At 34.6% G+C, this 24101-nt stretch overlaps 1 protein-coding gene across 2 annotated transcripts in view; it reads left to right on the plus strand.

The window, feature by feature from the left end:
* efna5b (ephrin-A5b) overlaps positions 1–20267 on the plus strand; it is a 140863-nt gene extending 120596 nt beyond the window's left edge. Inside the window, exons 3-5 of one of the 2 annotated variants that reach the window (XM_028458691.1) lie at positions 15593–15658; positions 15832–15912; positions 19107–20267. In XM_028458691.1, coding sequence (XP_028314492.1) covers positions 15593–15658; positions 15832–15912; positions 19107–19228 — 269 coding nt within the window. In that variant the 3' untranslated portion in view covers positions 19229–20267. The remainder of the gene's footprint in view (positions 1–15592; positions 15659–15831; positions 15913–19106) is intronic. The other variant, XM_028458692.1, reaches the window with a different exon arrangement.
* Positions 20268–24101: the final 3834 nt, after the last annotated feature.

Below are 24101 nucleotides of genomic sequence, written 5' to 3' on the forward strand. Positions count from 1 at the left end.
CCCCCCACCCCCCTTCAGCATGGGAACGCCATCTATTCTCATTGTTTCTACTTCAATGCAGAACAATCTGTGTATCATTCCTTCATTTGTTTTTCATTATGTAACAAAAACATGAAAAACGAAGAAAAAAAACACACTCATTATTTGATATTTGTTTCCAAAACCAAAATGAAAAAACAGAAAACGCCTTGTTTTTCAAATTCAAGCTCTTTTGCTTCGGTACAGAAAATGAAAACGAACACCTTTATTCATTTTCTCCATTACTGATTTGCCAAAGTACGTGACCCGGAAGTGTACTCTCATCCGACGCTAACGGCTACGCTAACAGAAGATCGCTGCTTCTAACTGTGCATCAGAAACGTGTCCTTTTCGCTTTAGCTGGTGTTGAGCACAGAACCTCCTCACGGACATTTAGAGACTCATAAGTGTTATAGAGCTAAAGATATCTCAGAATGTGTAATGCTTCACTTCCTTTATTATATTACTATACGAATAATATCCACTGTTATCCAGGAAATTTATAATTATTTAGACAATAGTCTATAAATCCTTGATTTAATCAAAACTTAAAATGGGTTAAAAGTGACCAAAAATGGTGGGAAAAGGTGGCAAAATGGAATTTTAAAAACCATAGAAATTGGTTCAAAGTTGCAGAAAAAAGTGGTAAAAAGGGTTAAAAGCTTTCAATATTGGCTTAAAAGTGGCGGGGGGGGGTGGGGGGGGGGGGGGGGGGGTGTAATTTATAAAGTAGGAACAATTACTTTAAACTGGCAATTAATGGGCATGGTAAATCTTGAATATGGTTAAATTGGCAAAAAATGAGCCGAAATATGGTGAAAAGTGACAATAATTGGTCAACATATGTGACATTAGGTGGAAAGGGGTTCTACGTGCTGAAAATGTCTTGAAAGTGGAAAAAATATGCAGAAAAGGTATTGAAATGTGGCAGAAATGTAGCAACAATGCATTAAAGGACTGTTATCCAGTAACTTTATTATTTATTTATTATTTGTATTTAAGTAAGGACAGTATATATCAGTGAACATTCAACAAATGTAAATTTGTCAGATTATAGCCATAGGCTTATTCTATTGTCCCTAGACAGGCTGATGTAAAACATTTCACACTTAAACATATTTTTGTTTTTATTATTTTATTATATGCGCCAAAGTATAAAATCATCTTAAAGATGTAAATCTTTGGAAAAGTGGTGGAAAAGGTTTACAAGTGCTGAAAAGGTCTTGAAAGTGAAAAAAAAAAATTGTCAAAAAGGGATTGAAATATAATGTAGAATTGTCAGAGATGGAGTATTGTAGCAAAAATGCATTAAAAGGAGCAAAAATATGGCAAAAAAGTGATAAAAATAGGTTAAAATATGGCAAGTTTTGTGTAGTTGCAGAAAAAGAGTAGAAATAAACAAAAATGGGCTAAAATTGTAAATAATCACTTTAATACATTGTAGAATGTAAATTGTACAATATAATATATCAGTAAATATATCAGTTTTTCTCGTCCCTACAGTTGCCGAATATTGTTCTGTTTGAGTAAAATCACTTAAATAAAATAAAAGTATTCAATTCAATTCAGTGTTATTTATAGCGCAAATTACAACAGAACAATAGTTCATTCTTAAGAAAAAAACAACAAATCCACAAGTATGCATAATTCGATGTCGTATCGGATCAATATTGGTATCGCTCATTAATCAATACTGCAATATTAGTCATCAGACACCCCGTCTGTATGATCTTTAAACAAATGTGGTGAATTGTGGGTATTTTATCTCACCCTGTGTCAACAGGAAGTCAATAGTCATTTAACTCTAATGTTTCTACTGAAACTATTTTAATGACAAGCTCCTAAAAGTTGATACAAACTCTTCTCCTTGTAAATGATCAATAAAATATTGATGCCTTTATCATCTCGGTGCATATATTTAACCTGAACAGCCTGGATGTTAATATTTAACTTCTATATATTATTTAAACGAGTTTCCTGCTACATTGTTTTGATTAGTGCAATTAATTTCACTAAAGAGTTTGGTCAATATCTGTTCAACCATGAGTACACATTGATTAAAACCAGAGTTCAAAGATAATTGTGTTTAGTGACACGTCAGGATTAAGTGTAGCGCTGTAGCTACGTCTCCCACTTAATAATCTATATAGTATATATCTATAGTATGGTTAAGGAAGATGTCTGTTTTTCTGCTCTGATGCACAAGCTGAATTTATTTGCTCTCTTCTCCTGCGAGGATGATTAAAAGTTTATCTCGACGTCAACATCTTCAGGCAAAACGTCTCCAGAATAAATCTAGAACCTCATTAGAGACGGATCGCTTTCATTGTTGAAATATTTAGTAGCTTATTAACTTCCGTCGATATGTGGTTAGTAGTACGTAGTAATGAGCACACGAGTGGACGCTGTAGACAGAGCAATGCTTCTCAAAGTGTGGCGCACGCCCCCCTGGTGGGGGAAAGGAGGTATGACAGGTGGGACGTGACAAACATGAGGAAATCTTCTCCAATGCCTTTCTTCGAGAAGCATAAAACTGTAGCAGAAATGAAAAGAGCATTAAATTATTAGATGCATTAGACTACAGTCACTCTGCAGGCCTTAAAGGGACCCACCACTGTTTTTACATAAATGGCCTAAAATATTTTAAATGTCCTTATTAGTAGATCTACATATATCAAAACACATTATTATGCACCATATTTGTTTTATTGCCTTTTAAAAATGGGACTACTTTACAACCTGTGTTCCTCCATCTTGAAATCACGTGATTGATGATGTCACACGGCCCCACTGCCTGTAAACATCCCTTTGTTTTCTATTGGAATGAAACATTCAGCCTGATTTATAGATCATTTAGCAGCTTTGTACATCATTTAGCAGCTTTTTAGATCATTTAGTAGCTTTTTAGATCATTTAATTGCTTTTTACATCATTTAGCAGCTTTTTACATCATTTAGTAGCTTTTTACATCATTTAGTAGCTTTTTACATCATTTAGCAGCTTTTTACATCATTTAGCAGCTTTTTAGATTATGTTGCAGCTTTTTAGATCATTTTGCAGCTTTTTACATCATTTAGGAGGTTTTTACATCATTTAGTGGCTTTTTACATCATTTTGCAGCTTTTTACATCATTTAGGAGGTTTTTACATCATTTAGTGGCTTTTTACATCATTTAGTAGCTTTTTAGATCATTTTGCAGCTTTTTACATCATTTAGGAGGTTTTTACATCATTTAGTAGCTTTTTACATCATTTAGTGGCTTTTTACATCATTTAGTAGCTTTTTAGATCATTTTGCTGCTTTTTACATCATTTAGGAGGTTTTTACATCATTTTTAATGGCTTTTTACATCATTTAGGAGGTTTTTACATCATTTAGCAGCTTTTTCAGGCAAAAACAACTTGTGCTGCTTTTGGTTGCTCTAAAAGAAAAAAAACAGGAAAAGTTAAAGATGTCGATGTAAACCTCTTGTTTCCTGTTTTAAGTGGCAAATACCTCACCAAAACTTTGAGAACCTATGTTGCAGCGTCAGCAATGTGTGACTAAAAGAAGCTAAAAAGGACATTTTCATGCACAGTTGGGTGTACAGTATATAATACAGTAGAGTGGTTAGATTTTGCCCTTACACGTTAATCTGGATATGTTGTGTGTGGCTAATGCAGAGAATCTTTACAAAGATAATGGGATGTATCATTACTCTGCGTTACACACACGTCAACACGACTACAGGCAGAGGTCAGAGTGTGTGTGTGTGTGTGTGTGTGAGGTAAACAATAGTTAGTGTGAAAAGCCTGCATTAATTATATTATTTTTTTATACGCAATCAATATTTTACACATTTGTAATCAATTAGAGTCTCATTTACTCACACGGCACAGCTTTACTCACATACTGTATGTGAATATTAATGTTTTCCTGGGCTCTATTAGAGACGTAGGGATTAAATACGAGCTTCGCTGATGTGATTGATGAGCTCGGCTGTTTGTGAATGAAAATGAAGACGTCAAATCATATTCCAGCTGAGAAAGTGCTCGTTGGGGCTTTTTTTTTTTTTTTTTTTTGCTGGGGGAAATTTGATGTGGGTCGAGTGTTGATTTGTTGCATCTCTTATGAAATTAGAGAGATGAGACAAGGTTCTGCTGTCTTATGCCCTCTCCGTTAAAAAAACAGCTTCATCAACACTTGCAGCACCTAAACGGAGGTCATAATTCTTCTTCTTTGTGTCGCGTCAGCTGCGAGTGTTTGTCCACGCCTGCTAATTAAAACCACGGCTAGCGTTTGTGTTAGCTTTCAGCTGAAGCTTTGAGGGTTATTGGAAATAAAAACAAGACAGAAAGATCTTTAAAGTGTAACTAAATCACAAAACCACAATGTATATTTGATGTGAAGTTGCTTTGTTGACATTTTAATCAATTTGGCCCATTATTAATTCCAAAAACAGAAAACTACAGCAGAAAATACTCAAAATGAGTCCCAAAATATACAAAGTGACAGAAATAGATGAAAAAATAAAATAAATACAACAGTAAACGTAAACAAAATTACACCAAAAACATACAAAACTGTAGAAATTCATTAAAAAGACAAAAAAAAACATAAAAACATACAAAATGACAACAAAATCACACAAAATGACTCAATAACACACAAAAGAACAGCAAAAATACCCAAAATGACTCCCAAAACACACAGTGACAGAAAAAGAACAACAAAAATAAACACAACAGCAAACATACACAAAATGACACCAAAAAATACAAAATTACTATACACAAAAATAGCAGAAAAAACACAAAATTATAACAGAAATACAAAAATGATTCCAAATAGACATTAAACCAACACAGAAATACACAAAATGGGCAAAAAATAGACAAAACCATGACCAAAACACACAAGATAACCACAAATATACACACAAAAATTAGAAAACACAAAATGACTGTAAAACCCACAAAAAATTAGATAGATAGATAGATAGATAGATAGATAGATAGATAGATACTTTATTCATCTCCAAGAGAAATTCACAGTTCCAGCAGCTTACAGGTATGGGAACACAGGGGCATGCAGGGAAAGTACAATGTAAAAATTTAAAAATTTAAAAATTTAAAAATTTAAAACAGTGCAAAAAAAGTACTAAGGTAAAATATAATGGTCTAAAAACGAAATACAGTATAGTGTCTGCCAGTCCAGTTCAAGTGCAGTTGTGCAGATGACAGTGTGCAAGAAACAGTTGCGTAATGGTGAATTACTCTAAAAACACAAAGGAAAACAAAAATACCCAAAAGGACTCAAAAATGTGTCCAGCTCTTGACAATTTAGTGAATTTGTCTTATTTTGTTGTAAAAATGTCTGGCTGTCATCTATGGGTTAAAACTTAGCTGTTACAATTAGAATTTTGCAATTGGTTGACAATGTTGGTTTGTGACATTTTTCTTACGTCAGGGGTTCTCAACCTTGGAGCCAGGAACTCGTGTGTGCTCACGAGACACTGGGAGGGGGTCACCAGATGCCTTCAAAAAACTAGGAATATTTTTTCAACAATTTGAGCTCATTTTTAATGCATTTTTGCCCATTTCTGACTTTTCCATCACATTTCAATGCCCTTTTCTGCACATTTTTTTCCACTTTCAAGACATTTTCACCACTTTTCCACCTAATATCACATATGTTGACCCATTACTGTTACTTTTAACCTCTTTTCACAATATTTAATGCTTTTTTTTTTGCCAATTTAACCCTATTCACGATTTGTCATGCCCGTTATTTGCCAGTTTAAACTAATTGTTGCTAATTTTTAAGTCACATTCCCCCTCTCCCCGATTCCTGCCAATGTTAAACCAAAATTGACACTTTGAACCTTTTTCTGTTTGTTTTTGGCCGCTCTATTTGTGGCGAGTAGGTTGAATTGTGAAGAATTGTGAACCGAGAGGAATAGTGAGTATTAAATAGCTAGTTAAGTAGCATAGCATAGAATGTTCTTTGGCGATTTTATGGTATAAACTGGGTGTGTCTTAACTGCTTCCGGAGCTCCGCCCATAATCAAGGCCATTTCCAGCCTAGACGAACGTCATCTTAAAAACTTGAGGTTGAGTAACTCTTTAAAGATGAATACTAGGGAGTGAACTACAGCAATGTGTGTCACACATGCAATCAATTGAGAGAAAATGTAATATTAGTGACCTCCGCCCCTGCAGCGTCTGCTTCTATTAAAGACAGGCAGCCGAGGAGAGACAGCGGGAGCACTTCTCAGGGTCAAAGGTCACAGCACAATCTCAGTTCCAGTGAAATCTGTGGCGCACAATGCTGATGTGAGCACGTTTTTCTAATATAGACACAATCCATGACAGAAATCCAATATCACTCCCATATGACGGAGCATGTTTTAGGCATGTTGTTATATGGGTGTAGAAAATGACAAAGATCTCAGTGGGATTCTGTTGGAGTGGATTAAAGATTTAATAATATTTCTTCATTTTTATCTGACTCATATACACTGACTGAATATTCAGCTTCAGGTGGAAATCATTGTATTTTATTATTAATATGTAGATATTAGTGTAGTGATGAGATAAAGTCATGACATTACAACATAGACATTAGACCAGACATTTGGAACTGGTCTCAATATGTACATCTGTCAAAGTAAACAAAACAATTGACTACAAAAAAAAATGACAACCGAAATAAACAAATTTACACCCAAAAAAAGAAAACACAAGGCTACTACAAGTAGAAAATAACAAAATCACACAAAATATCAAGAAAAATACCAAAAATCACTCCAAAAACAAAGAACGACAACAATAATGACTTCAAAAACAAAACCTTACAACAAAAACATACAAAACAACAGTAAACATGCACAGTGACATAATAAAAACATACAAGCGACTATAAGTATACACAAAAATAACAGAAACACAAAAATGACTTTAAAAAGTAAAAACTACAAAAAAATGACTCAAAAAAGACACAAAACAAATGCATAAATACACAAAATGAGCAAGAAATATTGACAAAGACAACCAATACATACAAAATGACACCAAAAATGACTCCACAAATTTAAAACTATAACAAAAATACACAAAAATGACTCCATAAAGACACAAAACAAATGCATAAATACACAAAATAACTAACAAATATACTAAATGACAACCAAGACACACAAAATTACAACAAAAATACAAAAATGACTCCATAAAGTTAAAACTATAACAAAAATAGACAAAGATGACTCCAAAAAGAAAAAAACAAATGCAAAATGAGCATAAAATATACAAAATGACAATAATGACAAAGAAAAATACAAAATGAGAAGAAAAACAATCAAAATGAATCCAAAACAACAATAAAAGCATATAAACTATTTGTCCATTCCTGTATTAATGCTCAGGTCATTATTCTAGATGCTGACATGAATGTTAATAATGTGACTCTCAGGTCAGATACAGTCACTGTAATAGAAGCGTTTCTGCTTTAGACCAAATGTAAATGCAAAACAAGTCAGACAGAAATATTTGACAAATCATTCATTCACATGTTAATTTAATCTTTCTGCAAACTTTTATTTGGTCATTTTTTAAATTCTGTGGGACATCCACTTATACGTAAATCTGGAAACGATTCCTCTAGGATGTGAACTAGTGCTAGATGATAAATGTTGTGATGCATTCTGCTCCTTAAAGTTGATCTCTAGAGGAGAATCAGGAGATATGGGGGCGGGACGCAGCAGCAGAAAAATGGCATTAATGGAGAAATGAAATAGAGGCAGGGGATGCAGTGAGTTCTCTGTCGGGCCAATGGGAGCGTTGATCATAATGGTTCAACCTTCACATGGAAACTCAATCTGTGTGCCGTTCATTCTTTGGTTATTCCATTTTAAAACCAAATCAAAATAACAAACAGTGTGGTTATTTTGTTTTACTGACATGAAACCTAAACAGAAATACAGGAAAAAAAAAAAAAAAACATACAAACAGCATTTTTTGTGTTTTAAAGTTAATGCTTCTTCTGTTTGTGAGATATTTAAAGGAAACTAGGACAGAAGCTTCATGCTTTAATCTCACCACACACAGGGGACACACAGGGGGGCGGACTTTTACTCCACGACAAAAAAAAAGGAGCAACGCATAAGTCACATTACTGATGAACTGGTGAATTGAAACGTTATTAATATGTACATAAATAAATCCAAACCAAAAAAAAATGACGCTACGTAAAGCATGCTCATAATATGTGATTAAAGGAAGGTGCTGTAATGAATCTACTGGTGCTCCTTGTTTCTTGTGATCAACTTCCGTGTGTTGACGGCTGCTGTTGGTGGCTCACGGTATTAAAACGCGCATTTTTTTACATTTGTATTTTTATATTTTTCTGAAATAAATCCTTAACAGTCCTAGCGTGTGCGGAGGTACAGCCATATTCAGTTCTGGTCCTGTTCGCCCGTTTTACCATTAATATTGTAATCTGAAAACAGAAAAATGCTGCTTATTTGGTTTTTCATTTTTCTGTATTTCTGTTTTAGTTTTAAGTCAATAAAACAAAAATAACTACACTGTTTATTTGTTATTTTGATTTAATTTTAAAAGGGAATAACCAAAGAACGAACAGTGCACGGATTTACATGGATTAAACTCTTTCGTTCACGTGAAATATCTATGTTGGAGTAATGTGACAGAAAGTTACGCACAAACATCATAGATTTTCTTATAGTTTTACAGATATAAAATAAAATAAAGCATACAACAGACTCAATGAATCCGTGTTGCAACACAAACTGTCTACAATACCAGATAAACACTGACCTTCCACCACCGTTCTCGTCCCTTGCGACTTGATCATTTCTGGTCGCCGTGGTAACCTGTGAGAAATGTGTACCAAGCCATGTATATAGAGGGAGGATATTTAGAGAAATGGGTGTTAATAATGTCTTACTGCTGCTGGGTCGTATACGTTTGATCCCAGTTTGTGGCTTTTCTCTTATTATGTTTCCTCACTGCAGTCAAAATACATCTTTATTGTTTAGCAGAGGTTTCGATGTGTCTCAGCCACTACATGGTGTCATTAAGACTTTTGATTAGGTCTAATAAGTCTGATAAATCTAAGAAATGCTTGATGACAATTCAGTGTGACAATAAGTACACTAAAGGGCAAGGACAAAGCTAATCTGGAGGAGAAAGCTTTATTATATTGACGTGTGGGCGCCCATAACATGGCCCTTAGCCACCATTGCTCACCCACTTAGTCACACACACACACACACACTCACAGCTTATGTCACACGTTTTATTCCCCTCGCTTATGATCAGAATCTTAATATAGATGGAAACAAACGTGGCCGTTCTGCACAAAGCCAAGGCAGCTAAAGGTGAAGAGTGGGAACACCTGAGGGTCTCAGTGCCAGTGGCAGATTGACAAGGTGTTTACAGATCTGCCTCCTCCACATACGATACAAGGATGAAAGGGATTCATGTATTTTCTTTACATTTCCTGACTCTGTATGTTATACACTATATAAAAGCAGCTGATCTCACTGATTTGTCCTGATTTCTATTTGCCAAACAACATAAAAGCTACGTTATGGTTTCATCCACTCAGATAAGTCCATTTCAAGAAATGTACTTTGATTTTCTGACATATTTCGAGGGTCAACTGCCAGTCTTCTTCAGCGGCGTCTGCTGATCACTTTGATGTGTTCTTGATTTCCGTGTAATTATTCCAGCAAGTTCTTTTTGTCTTTTTTAATCATATGTTAAGGTTTCATTCAGACAAACGTTCTTCATGAAATTTACTTTGACATCCTTACATCTTTCAACTGTCAACTGCCGGTCTTCTTCAAAGGCATCTGCTGATTACTTTGATGTGTTCTTGACTTCCGTGTATTAATTCCTGCAATTTTTTTTGTCTTCTTTTTTTACTAATTTGTTAAGGTTTCATTTATTCGGACAAATGTTCTTTAGGATATTTACTTTGATCTCCTGACATGTTTCGAGTGTCAACTGCCAGTCTTCTTCAGAGGCGTTTGCTGATTGCTTTAATGTGTCCTTAAGTTCTGCGTAATACTTCCAGCAAGTTCTTTTTGTCTTTTTTTTTTAATAATATGTTAAGGCTTCATTTATTCAGACAACTGATTTTTCACAAAGTTTATTTTGATCTCCTGACATTTTTTGGCTGTGAACTGCCAGTCTTCTTCAGAGGTGTCTGCTGGTTACTTTGATGTGTCCTTGACTTAATAATTCCAGCAAGTTCTTTTTGTCTTCTTTTTGAATAATATGTGTTTTTCAGGATATTTACTACTGCCAGTTTTATACAGAGGCATCTGCAGATTGCTTTGATGTTTCCTTGACTTCTAAGTAATAACTCCAGCGAGTTCTTTTTGAATAAAATATTAAGGTTTCACCCACTCAAAATAAGACCAAAAGAACTTGCTGGACTCATTATGCAGAAGTCAAGGACACATCAAAGCGATCAACGAACGCCTGTGAAGAAGACTGGCAGTTGACAGTTGAAAGGTCAGGAGATCAAAGCAAATTTCTTGAAAAGGAGTTGTCTGAGTGGATGAAACTTTATTATATCAATATAAAAGCTTTCTATTTGCATATTACTTCATAAATTCCACCGTCCTGCCCCTCAGCTGTCCACACTGTGTCGTTTACCTTAAATTAACAACCTGCTGAGGACCAACTTGTTGTTGTTGTTGGCCGTAATATCAACACCTGCTATTCTGGTTCTCATCCATCTCTCCTGCCTGAGCATGTTGCCTCTTTGACGGACAGATAGGATGTCCCGAAAGGGGTGAGAGGGTTGCTACGATGGGGGGAGGGCGAGCCTAAGGTGGGAGAGTGACGAGGTCAGGTTACTTCCCTCATCCCCCAGGGTGGGAAGGGCCGGATTCCTCAGCACTTGCATGATGCAGCGACATTAAAGACGATGAGATGAGGCTGAATATGATTAATGATGAACAGACAGGACGAGGATGGTCTTTAGATCGTTCTTTGTTCAACTGGAAGTTACAATTCCAGAGTTTCACTGGAATATTCTACAAATTAACAGTTTGTGAGTTTTTTTTTTTAATGATTTACAGAATCAAGGCAAACAAAGATATTTATAAATTTTGTTTATGTGTACAGACATTTGGTCAGTCATCAGGATTCTTATTCTTTTTATCGTAGTTTATGTGGAATAAATTTACAATGAGCTAAATTTGCAAATAATTCATTTTTTATTTACTTATTTGTTTTCCTAAAATCAGGTCTTTTTTTACCTCCTCAATATGCAGAGAACATCAGATTTTCTTATTTAATATCATGTCCTGCCATTTGACGACGACTTATTCCCATTTAAAACAAGGAACTGTACGGATGTGTCAAACTCAAGGCCTGGGGGCCAAATCCGGCCCTTCAGAGCATCCGACTCGGCCCCCAGGAGAAAGTGAGAATGATAGAGAAATCATGAATTATTGTGTAAAACACCAAATATTTCAGTTGGAACTTGTTGTTGAACAAGAAAAAATTCTCAAATTATTCCACAAAATCTCCCCAAATTAAATAAAAATGGTCAAAAATGAAAAAAAAATCCATTTGTCACTTATTGTGTATAATTGTTGGTGCCTTCCACACTTTATGTCTGATTTATAAGTGCAAACATGGACACATTAATATGGCAATTGTTTGTTTTCCTGCCTAAAACCTGTGGTCCCCTAGTGATCAAACTGGTCCATATTTGGCCCCTGAACTAAAATGAGTTTTGACACTTCTGCTATACATCATTGAAAATGTAAAACCTTCACTATCAAAGGTTCAGTCGGATTTAAAATGTTTAAAAACTGCATTTTAAAGAAATGGAAATAATGATCTGCATTTTGTGAACAGGTGTGCGCCGCGGCGTGTGTTCACATTCGTTGCTTTGTGTGTGTGTGTGTGTGTGTGTGCTGTAAATATAAAGAAGGCGAGTCAGTTAAGCTTTGATGAATGGATATGGAGACGCTGACAGATGAGAAGGGAGGGTGATACAGCTGGGATGGGGGGGGGGGTAGAGTATGGGTTAGGTAAAGGTTCACCACAGAACAGTTGACAGATCCTTAAATGGGAGCCTTCAGAAAAACACAAGATGATGCCCACAGGGGAACGTATAGCAGACCAGACGACTGAAAAATGAGTATTAATGTACGTTTTAATGTACAACACAATCAGGAAGTCGACATATTTCACTAGTTTGTGATACAAAATCCTCCTGACCATAAAAAAACAATAAAAAAACAGAGGTAATGGATTACAAGTACTCACGTTACTGTAATTGAGTTGCGTTTACTTGTACTTAAGTACGTTTTAAAAGAAGTGAAGTAAGTCATTACATTTCTACACCCAACTGTTACTGAGTAAATTATTATTTTGTGAAACACAAAAAAATGAAATAGTATATTGTCATTTTAAAGATGTAAATTCTTATTTTAATCAGAAATAAAACTTACTTAAAAGTGACGAAAAATAGTGGAAAAGGTGGTGAAATGGGATTTTAAGTTTGAAATGTGTGTTCAAAGGATCAATGTTGGCTTAAAAGTGGTAGAAAGTAAGCATGAAATATGGTGAAAAGAGGTTAAAAGTGACAATAATGGCTAAACATAGGTAACATGTGATCGGTACTTTTTTGAGTATATTTCCATATCAGTAATTTTGCTTTAAAGAACTAAAAGAACTAAAGTAATTCATTACATTTCTACACCCAACTGTTACTGAGTAAATTATTATTTTTTTTAAAATGATCAACAGACATTGTGAAATTACAAAAAATGAAATGACCAGACATCAATCAAATGCATCACCATCATCATAGCCGACCAATCAGATTAAACCTAATGCACCGCACCAAAAAGTTATTTATTAGTTATTTTACATATTATTATGAGTTATTATTTATTAATATATAATTTTTTATTATTATTTCTTCATTATTATTATTATTATTATTATTGTTAAGTTTTATTTACTTTTTAACTAAATTCATTGGTGCTATTTTATTTTAAAATGAATTTTTCATTTTGTAAGACATTATTATTATTATTATTTTTATTATTATTATTATTAATAACTGTTCTGTTATTATTATTATTAATAATAATAATAATAATAATAATAATAATAATAATAATAGTTATTTCAGCCTTTTTATTATTTACTTTAATAATTGAGCTACTTTTTACTTTGCTGGAGATGTGGAACCACTGGGCTGTGACTGACGTGTGTTTGACCCCCATCCTGGTCTCCAGGAGACGACACCTGGTGCCTCACCACCACCACCATTAGTGGTCAACCACACACACACACACACACACACACACACACACAGATATTTTTAGGAGATGTGATACAAGCGCTAAGGAAGGTAGCAGCGAGAGGTTGATTCACACCCCACAGATCCAATTCCCCCCCGACACGTACCACAAACCATCCACACATGCAGCACAAACTAATTCCATTTTTTTTTAATTACTAGAACTTCATGGAATGTTCAACAATTTATTATTATTTTTTATTTATTTGTTTGTCTGGTAGCAGGATTACGTCAAAAGTCACAGCAACGACATTATTGTAGGGCACATGTGTCAAACTCGAGGCCCAGGGACCAAATCCGGCCCTTTAGAGCATCCAATTGGGCCCGCAGCAGCAAGTCAGAGAAACCATGAATCTATTGTGTAAATACCAAATAATTTAGTTTTAGATATCTCTAAATTAATACACACATTCAATGAAACTCAACAATGTTAGCAGGGTTCACATTTTCCCCATGTGTATATCACATTTTTAATCTCTAATTGTTAAAAGAACTCAATTTTTCCAAAATGTAGAGTTTAGAAAATGAGTCACAATCAAATAAATTGAAAGTTTAAATCCTGCAGGGACTGATATGTAACTTATTGCTTTGATATCATCAGTGCTGTACATATTTATCATTTATTTATATGTGGAAATGCGACAATAATGATTTCATTATTAAGTTTGACACCCGTGTTTTAAGGGATCCTGATCAATATATTGATTCTGGATCAGTTTCAAAAATCTAAAATTCCCTATTGCTAGTCATTGGCAAAAAAAATTAAAATAAATCAATAATAATATCTTGGTTCGTAATTGACCGAACGCTATGAATTTTGATTTAATTATATTGGTTTTAGGGTGTTCGCAACCTTGTGGTCAGGGCCCCATTTGGGGTCGCCAGATGAGATTATTTTTTGAACAATTTGAGCCAATTTTTGCTTATTTTTACCCCTTTTTTGCAACTACACCAAACTTGCCATTGTTTAACCTATTTTCATCACTTTTTCTTGCCATATTTTTGCTCCTTTTAATGCATTTTTGCTACAATAATCCCATTTCTGACACTTTCCACCACTTTTCCACCTAATGTCACATATGTTGACTCATTATTCTCACTTTTAACCTCTTTTCACCATATTTCATGCTTAGTTTTTGCCAATTTAACCACATTCATGATTTGTAATGCCTATTATTTGCCAGTTTAAACTAATTGTTTTAATATTTTTTGGCCACGTTTGGCAACGTTTAACCAATTTCTGTGGTCTTAAAAATCAATTTCACCAACTTTTCCACCATTGTTGGTTTCTTTTGCTTATTTTTACCCTTTTTCTGCAACTACACCAAACTTTTTTCTACATTACTCCCATTTCTGACACTTCTCCATCACATTTCAGTCCCTTTTCTGCACATTTTTTCCACTTTGAAGACATGTGCAGCACTTATAAACCCTTTCCACCACTTTTCCACCTAATGTCACATATTTTGACCCATTATTGACTATTTTAACCTCTTTTCATCATATTTCATACTTATGTTTTTGCCAGTTTAACCACATTCATGATTTATCATGCCCATTAATTGCCAGTTTAAACTAATTGTTCCTACTTTATAAATTACCAAACCCCTCATTTCTGCCACTTCTAAGCCAATATTGACAATTTGAACCCTTTTTACCACATTTTCTGTCCATATTTGGCTACTTTACTCTGGAACTTTTAACCAATTTCTGCGTTTTTTTTTAATTCCATTTCACCACCTTTTCCACTATTTTTTTGTCACTTTTAACCCATTTTATTTCTGATTAAAACGTGGACTTCTATCTTTAATATGACTATATACTATACTGAAATATTAATAAACATTCCTGGATAACAGTGGATATTATTCAGATGAATAAATAAATGTGGTTATCACAGATTCATAGAACAATGGAACATCATTTTGCTGACTTTATGGATCCATATCACTGACAATATCTGGAAAAAAGGAGATTTGTTGAAATTTTTTAGGTTATTTTGTTAATAGTTACTGCCAGAAATCAACCTGTGAGCAACACACGTCACATTCCCTACAGATCCTAAGCCTCTGAAATCCACTTAATCTAGAGTTTTCCTTCTTTTTCCTTCAACTAAATCAATATTTCTTGTTAAATCTCTGTTTGTACATTTGGAAAAGGTTGGAAAAGCAATGCAGCGTACGACAGCGCAGTATCACATTAATCTTTACCTGTTCTTCTTTGTTTTTCCAGCCTCGATCGTCGCTGAAAACGGGAGGAAAACATGCCTGAAGCTGAAAGTTTTCGTCCGACCATCAAGTGAGTGTTTGCATTCTGAACAGTTTGAGTTTCACGCGTTAAAATGAGTCTTTGTGAATGTTGCCATGTGCTTTGTTTGCTTGGGATGTTTAATTGAAGGCTTCGAGGCTACAAATGTTCAGGATTTCTTTCCTCTAATGTGTTTTTCTCTTCCTCTCTATTCTCTGTTATAGACAGCTGTGTGAAAACTATAGGCGTACATGACCATGTTTTTGATGTAAACGACAAAGTAGACAATACGTTAGAACCACGAGGTCAGTATGGCTTTTGCTCTTCCTCTCATCCTCCTTTTTCTCTTTGTGTTTCTACGCCCGCTTTTCTATAAACGCTCTGTTCATACACATCTACGTCTGAGCTCTTTCTTTTTCATCTGCTGACGTTTCCGTGATGCTCGCTATTTAATTGGTTGTAAACTCCAGGAGTTGTTATTTTATAATGCATGATGTTTGTGTTAAAACAAAGAACTTGCCTTTATAGAGTTTATAATAATTCCCTAGTTTCGGGGTGAGCGTTTTGTATTATTAGCATGAAAAAATCCTACATAAAAATAATATTTAGTATAAAAAAAACCTTAAAAAATATTCCTTCAAACATTCCTTTACAAAAACGCATTAAACATCCATTTAATCATACGTAAATTTAATATAATTGCTCAAATAAAGCTGAAATTAACTTTTTTTTTAACTCAATCTTGATTTTTATCCAAAGAACAAAAAATTATTATAAAAAGCTTCTTTATAAACATAACCTTGTTTTTTTTTTTTTTTCTTCAAAATAAAATGTCAAATAAATAAATAAATAAATAAATACATACATTTAAGGTATAAAGTCAAACCATTTTCCAAATATTACAGTACAATGTAGTGTACAAGTTTAATTATTAGACTCTCTTTATATTCTGTATAACATTAATTTGTATTATTTTATTATTATTAACCCAATTCCTTCAATTGTCTTTTGCACATTGTTGTGTTTTGTTTTCTAATTTATGTCTGACCTTAAGTTCTTACATTTTGCACTATTATCTTATGTTAATATTTAGTTTTGTTTCTTACTGTCTGCTTGTTTTATTATGTTTTATTGTGAAATTCCACTCTATTCTATCATTATTTATAGAAAAATATTATTATTATTAATAATGTTATTACTGTGCATTTCTGTGCCTAAAATTGACATTATCTACGAACGTTTCTCTCGTTTTTTTTACGACTTTGCATTGCAGATAAATACACTTTTATTAACATCTTTTAAAACAATGTCAGCTAAATATTTGTTAATAACTGCACTCTTTATATAATGAATTAAATAAAGTGTGTGATAAATTAAATTAACCTACAGTATTGTCAGCATTATTAACTGAAGTACAGGTTTGAAGATGTTTTTAATATCTCTATTAGATCTCAGACCTTCTGCATTCAGAAAGAAATAAAACAGCATTATTAGGGTATTGTTAGGATTAGGGGTTATTATTATTATTATTATTAATGGGAACCATGAATACAGAGTGCACGCACACACACACACACTGATTGTTACTCTGTCATTGTCTATAATAGCTGTGTCATGCTTTCACAAACCTCCTTCCTGCCTCATTTTAGGACTATTTGCTCTCTTAGAGGAACAAAGTGAAATGTGATGTCATCATGTGCTCAGCCTTTGTTCTCCCTCTCCCATAAAAACACACGTGCACATTCACACAGATAGAGTTCATGTGTTGTTTTTTTTTCTATGCATGATGCACAGATACTAATCCTGCAGAGAGAGCAGCTTTTTATTTAAATATCTTTCACAATTCAGGCTAGAGACATGATTTAAATGATAATATTTACTTAAAACTGCAGGAGACGATCATTTATCAGATCATTTATCAGATAAAAACAGTGTTGGGCTCATAGATCAATAATTGACAAACGTTTGCTGGAAACAAAAAGTAAAAGGTTGAAATCCCCACTGTAAACACTCAACTTTCCTGCATTGCATTGTGGGATGTGGACAAAGTGACTTCCCAACACGTGTTGTTTTTCCTGTTCACCTGCAGTGAAACACTGGTGAGAAGATATCATCACTGGATACAAAGTAGAACAGAAATGGAGCCTAGCCAATCACTGTCCTTCTTTTCTGGCAAAAAAAACACAAGGAATCACATTAATAATAAAGGAAAAACACTTAAATGCATCTGTCTACAGCACGTGTCAAACTCGTGGCCCAGGGGCCAAATTTGGGCCACTGGAGAAAATAAAAATGACAGAGAAAAAAATGATTATTGTGTCAATGAAACACAACACTATTTGCAGGGGTTCACAGTTTATCCGGTGGTTATATCGTATGATGGCAGTCATTGTTATTATTATTATTATTATTATTATTATTATTATTATTATTATTATTATTATTACAATACATTTGATTTAAAAGCACTTTTCAAGAAACTCAGACACTTTACAGGTTAAAATCACAGCAAATCCAGTGAAATAAAAAAATCAGAAAAAAGAAATAACATTAGCTGAAAAAAAATTTGTTAAAGTGCTGTAAAAAATTACAAAATCCTTAAATTTTCCTGAAATTATTACATATTTCTTTTAATTAATTAGAAATTGGTCACAAAATCCAGGAAATCAAAAGTTAAGATCCTGTTGGGACTGATACATGTCACATGTTGCCTGGATATTGTTAGTTTCTTACATATTTTGTATTTTATGTACACGTAGAAGTAGGGGTGTCCTGATATCGGTCCGATATCAGCCAGAAAACAAATATTGGAATCTATCGGACTGCATCTAAAATCTGCGATATATATTATATTATATTATAATAATTCAAATGTAGAATACTGTAGATATTATGTTGAATGTTAAAATGTCAGTTATTCTCATCCCTACTGTTGCTGACTATTGTTCTCTGTTTGACTAACATCACAAGTCTTTTCTAATATTCCACTCTACAAAATAAGTCATAAAACTATGTATGATTTGTGCAGATATCGTATCGGATTGATATCGGCATCGACCAATACGCAAGGCTGCAATATCGGTATCGTATTGGAAGTGAAAAAGTTGTATCTGGACATCCCTACTTAGATTTACAAACTATGATGTTGAAATGTCCGTATTTGGCCCCTGGTCTACAGGACTTCACATCCCACAATGCAATGCAGGATCAAAGCAAGCTTTTTATTGCCAATTGCAAACTTTTGCATCTTTTTTTCAATCAAATGATGTTGGTTTTATTGACCTATGAGACCAAAACTATGGATTTATGTGAACTTTAAAGCAGCTTTAAATTCATATGGCAGTTGAGACTACTTTATACACAAAGTAGACAAATAAATACAAACCATGGTCAACGTCTGCTGTTCAAAGTGTCATTTTCCACCTTCTGTTAGCAGATGCTAAGCTACATGATTTCATGAGGAATAAATAGTGTATTTTTCTTCTTTTTCCTCCTCCAGACGACACCAGTCATGAACCGGCCGAGCCTTCCCGGAGTGAAACGAACGCAGCGCCACAGAAAACCAGCGTGTTTGTGGCGTCGCTGCTGCTCTGCTCTGCAGCGTCACTCTTCACTTTATAGCGCCTCCCTCTGTCCCGGAGGTCGTTTTACACCTAGCGTGGCCTGAATCCGCCCCAGTTTGACTGTCCACGTTCAAACTGGGCGGATTTGCATTTGCTTCATTGGGCATAAAGAGCAGGCGTCTCAAAGATCCCTCTATTTTTTCCAGAAACTATTTAAGTGTTCTTTCTTCTATATGTGAGTGAATCAAGCTGAAGCTATAAGAACTTTTCATCTGAGATGCCAAATGCTGAGTTTGTTTTTTGTTCTGTTTGTTTTTTTTGTTTGTTTTTGACGTCCCTTCACATCACATTTGTCTTTGAAGCACTGATCTTACTCAACATTTAGACTACAGTAACATGTTCCACATACCCATAGAATAGCAAATGCTCTGTCAAATAAGAAAAAAAATGTATCTACAGTAGATGTTTTTGAGAAGTTGTTCATAGTAGCTGTAGGAGAATGAAGAATATCTGTCTTAGAAATGACTGTCTAGACAAAAGTGTCGTCCCGAGACCTCTGCAGAAGCCTGAGTTCACACGCATTAGGTGTTTGATTCACGGATAGACGTGCACGTAAAGTGCATTTAAAGGTGGATATCGTTAGTGTGTGAGCGTGCTCTCTCCAAGGTGAAACCTGCAGCGCTAATGGACGACTTTTTACCGTCTTTCAACGCTCAATAAAAAAACACTTTGCAAGTGTTTCTGGAAGAAGAACATTAAAATGAAAGTTTCTCACCAAATGTTTTCTGTTGGTAAAAGCTGAAGATCGATATTTTAAAAAGCCACTCGCTGTTTTAAAATGTTTGCAATGCTGGGAAGAAGCATGGTCATCAATATTAAACATATAGTACATACTCATATCCTCAGTTATTGTTTCAAATGCATTTAAATTTACAAGCAATGCCTTAAAATCAGTTTGTTTTGCCTTTAACCAAATTAATTATTTTTTGGGATAAAATATGTTTTCTTAATTGAAATAAATTATTTATTCCGCAAAGTTTATGTTCAAGGATTCTCAACCTTGGGGTCAGGACCCCATTTGGGGTCGTGAGACACTGGGAGGGGGTCACCAGATGCCTTCAAGAAACTTAAGAACAATTTGAGCCCATTTTTGCCTATTTTTACCCTTTTTCTGCAACTAAACCAAACTTTTCATTTTTTAACCTATTTTCATCACTTTTTCTTGCCATATTTTTGCTCCTTTTTAATGCATTTTTCAACATTACTCCCAATTCGGACACTTCTCCATCAAATTTCAATTCATTTTCTGCACATTTTTTCCCCTTTCAAGACATTTTTTCCACTTTTAAACAATAATAATAATAATTGTATCATTTAATTTACATAAGCAATGCCTTAAAAACAGTTTGTTTTGCCTTTAATTCAACCAAAATATTTTTTTTTTTTGGCTATAATACATTTTCCTAATTGAATTAAATGAATTATTCAGCTAAGTTTATGTTTTTTTGCTACAATCAAAAACAGGGGTTGTCAACCTGAAGGTCAGGACCCCATTTGGGAGTCGCGAGTCACTGGGAGCCTTCAAGAAACTAAATATTTTTTGAATATTTTTACTCTTTTTCTGCAAGTACACCAAACTTTCCATATTTTAACCTATTTTCATCACTTTTTCTTCCCATATTTTTGCTACATTTAATGTATTTTTGCTATTTTTCTAAATTACTCCCATTTCTGACACTTCTAAATTAAATTTTAATGCTTTTTCTGCTTTTTTTTTCCACTTTTAACACATTTTTAGCACTTATAAACCCTTTCCACCACTCTTCCACCTAATGTCACATATGTTGACCCATTGTTGTCACTTTTAACCCCTTTTTACCAAATTTCATGCTTATTTAGCCAATGTAACCACATTCACCATTTGTCATGCACGTTATTTGCCAGTTTGGCATTTGGAACAATTTTTTACCATTTTTTGGTCACTTTTAACCCATTTTATCTCTGATTAAAACAAAGATTTAAGATGACTCCTAGGTACAGTGGGGGTCTCCCTGGTCTCTGGCACCTTTATTTTGGTGGTCTCTGGCTGAAAAGGTTGAGAACCACTGCTCTAAAAGAATTCCCAGTGCAATAATGATATCCAGCGTTCATAAAAACACACTTAACGTCTGAGAAATGAAGCTTTGATTTGGTTTTTGCAGGAAAACCACAACGTGAGAAATGGAGCTCATCGTGTTACTGCTCTAAGTGACTTTTTAATGAGGTTCAAAATGACAGGCATGTGGACCCCATGTTGTGGCAATGGGGGGAGTTATGTCTGGTATTAAAAATAGATGGTCCAAAGGCTTTGGGGGGTCTCGGCGAGGGAGTGTAGATTTCCACCGCGGGGGGATTTGAAAGCAGCGATGACCTTGCATTTTGAGAGAATCGGTGAGTGAAGGAGACGCAGGAGGTAGAGCGACTCCAGTGCCTAACAAAACACATCCAGACTAAACTAAATATTCATCCAATCCAACGACAGCAAAATGTAGTTTTTCAAGCATGCACGATTTTTAAAAGTTTTTCCTTCATTTTCTTGTTTTCTTGTGGTTGCCTTTCTTTCTTTCTTTCTTTCTTTCTTTCTTTCTTTCTTTCTTTCTTTCTTTCTTTCTTTCTTTCCTTTTCCTCCCTCCCACTAATACTGCCGTTGCCTTTTTGCTATGTGACGCTAGTGTGATGCTAACAACGCTGTTACGGAGACGTCTCATTGGATGAGGGTGCTAACTTTCAGGCCTAAGCATCAGATCAACACGAACCTGCGTCTATTGTATTCCTACGATTACCAACACTGAATGTTATTATCACCACCACGGTTCATTGTGTAGGCAACCCCAACCCTGGGAAATGTACTGGATACTGTGTATCCTGAGGTAGTCGACCAGTCAACATGTCCTAGTGTTAGCTTAGCATCTGTTTTGTACCTTTCTGGACAAATGATTAAAAAAAAAAAAAATGAGATACACCATTTGTTTAAAAACTGTAGAGTTATAATTGTTATCGAGATGATTACGATTACTATTATTATTATAATTAATATCATTATTATTATTAGGAGAAGGAGGTTCTTGATGTAAATAGTGTTTGATATTAAAGTATTAATTTGGTTCTTATGTCTTTTCTAAAAAAAAAAAAAAAAAAGAACAAATGCTGTAATATCTCTGGGTTTTGCCGAGTGTGTTCAATACATCATGTTCTACGATCCACAATGCCTAATAATAACACGTTCAGTTGACGAAAGGTGGAAAAAACGCATCATATGGTGGGCTGGACATCAGCCAGTAAGAGGAGGAGCTCCTCCTCCTCCAATCATAACCCGTCTCCATCTCGCCACGTTGGGATCCGGGTCCTGAAAGCAACGCGTGGAACTTTTTTGGAAGCATGTTGGTTTGAAGACCAGCCACACGTGGACTGATTTTGAAAAGGAAGGATCTCACAGCTTTCATTCAGTGGCATGCGCATGAACTTTGATGACATGTAAAAAAAAAACAAAAAAAAACTAAAAACGACAAAAACAAATGTTTTCTAAAGCTTTTTTTCTTTTTTTTTTTTTTTTTTTTGGCAGGTTTTGTTTGTTTTTATTTCATGCCGTGCGTGTCATTGAAACGTGTAGTCACAGATGACTCGTCATTTTCTAGATCTAAAACAATCTCTTGGTTCTCTGTTGCTGATTCTCTGCTCATATTGGTCCTCATTTATCAATCGTTGGAACGTTCAGATCTGAGCGTGCGACCAAATTTACGCAAGCTTTGGTATTTATCAATTTTGACGTGAGCGTACGATCAGATCTCACGCCAGGTCTGACTTTGTGTACGATAATCTGAGTGAGACTAAAAATAAAGTATTAATCAAACCTGGTTTTGCCTAAATGACAAAGCTGTCAGATGCACATTCATTACATATTAAAACTAATGATCAAAACTAATTACACTAAATAATTAAAATGTTTTAAAAGTCCAGGTTAATGATTATACCACTTTTTGGTTTTTCCTTCACGGAATACTGTGTAACCCCTCTAATAATATTAAAAAAATACGACTTCAATCATACTTTTAAATGTAAAATGCACCTTTAACTTTTGATTTAGTCAACTGAGTTGTTTTTAATAGTGCTTTATAAACAAATTGGATTGGATTAGAAATGTGCTACAGTAATCAACAATGTGATGAATTATAGGTGAAATTGGCTGAAGGCATAATAAACACGGATAAGGAACAACATTTAGTCATTTTTAAGGCTTTTTTTTTAAAAAGCATTTATTCTAATGTGATATTTATTGCCTAAAGTGTGCGGACTGAGGCTGATGTAAACGTCATATATCATATTTACGTTTCTCCAGGATCTCTGTTGTGAAGTTGTTCTCAGCGCACACAGGGGGGCAGACCTCACCTGCTCGGTAGCTGATCCTGTTCCACAGAGTTTTTAAATTAGATTCTTTTTAATTCCGCCAAGAAACACATCTTTGTTTTAATCCATCTCAGATGTGTGGATGCCGATTTTCATCTTGGAAAAGTTTATTTTCTTATTTGACCTCAGTGGGCGGAGCCTCCGAAACAGGAGGGCGTGACATGTTTATGACGATTTATCAAAACCTGATCATTTGTACGCCGTGATTGGTCAGATACTAATGTTCGAGAAGTCACACGTTGGTCACAATGTGAACTCAGATTTACTCATGCAAAGGTTGATAAATGAGGGCCATTGTGAACTCCTCCCCTCGTTTTTCTCCGACTATTCATCCCTTTTTTTAGTTTTTGTTTCCTCTCGGATCCCATATAGTTTTCAGTTTGTGTGTGTGTGTGTGTGTGTGTCGTTTGCTGTTAGTGTGGTGAATGGGAAGCGGCGACCCTCTTTGGCAGCAGAGAGTGTTTCCCATGCCTTAGCCCTTCAGCCTC

Source organism: Gouania willdenowi, chromosome 9 (assembly GCF_900634775.1).
Source record: "Gouania willdenowi chromosome 9, fGouWil2.1, whole genome shotgun sequence".
NCBI lineage: Eukaryota > Metazoa > Chordata > Actinopteri > Blenniiformes > Gobiesocidae > Gouania > Gouania willdenowi.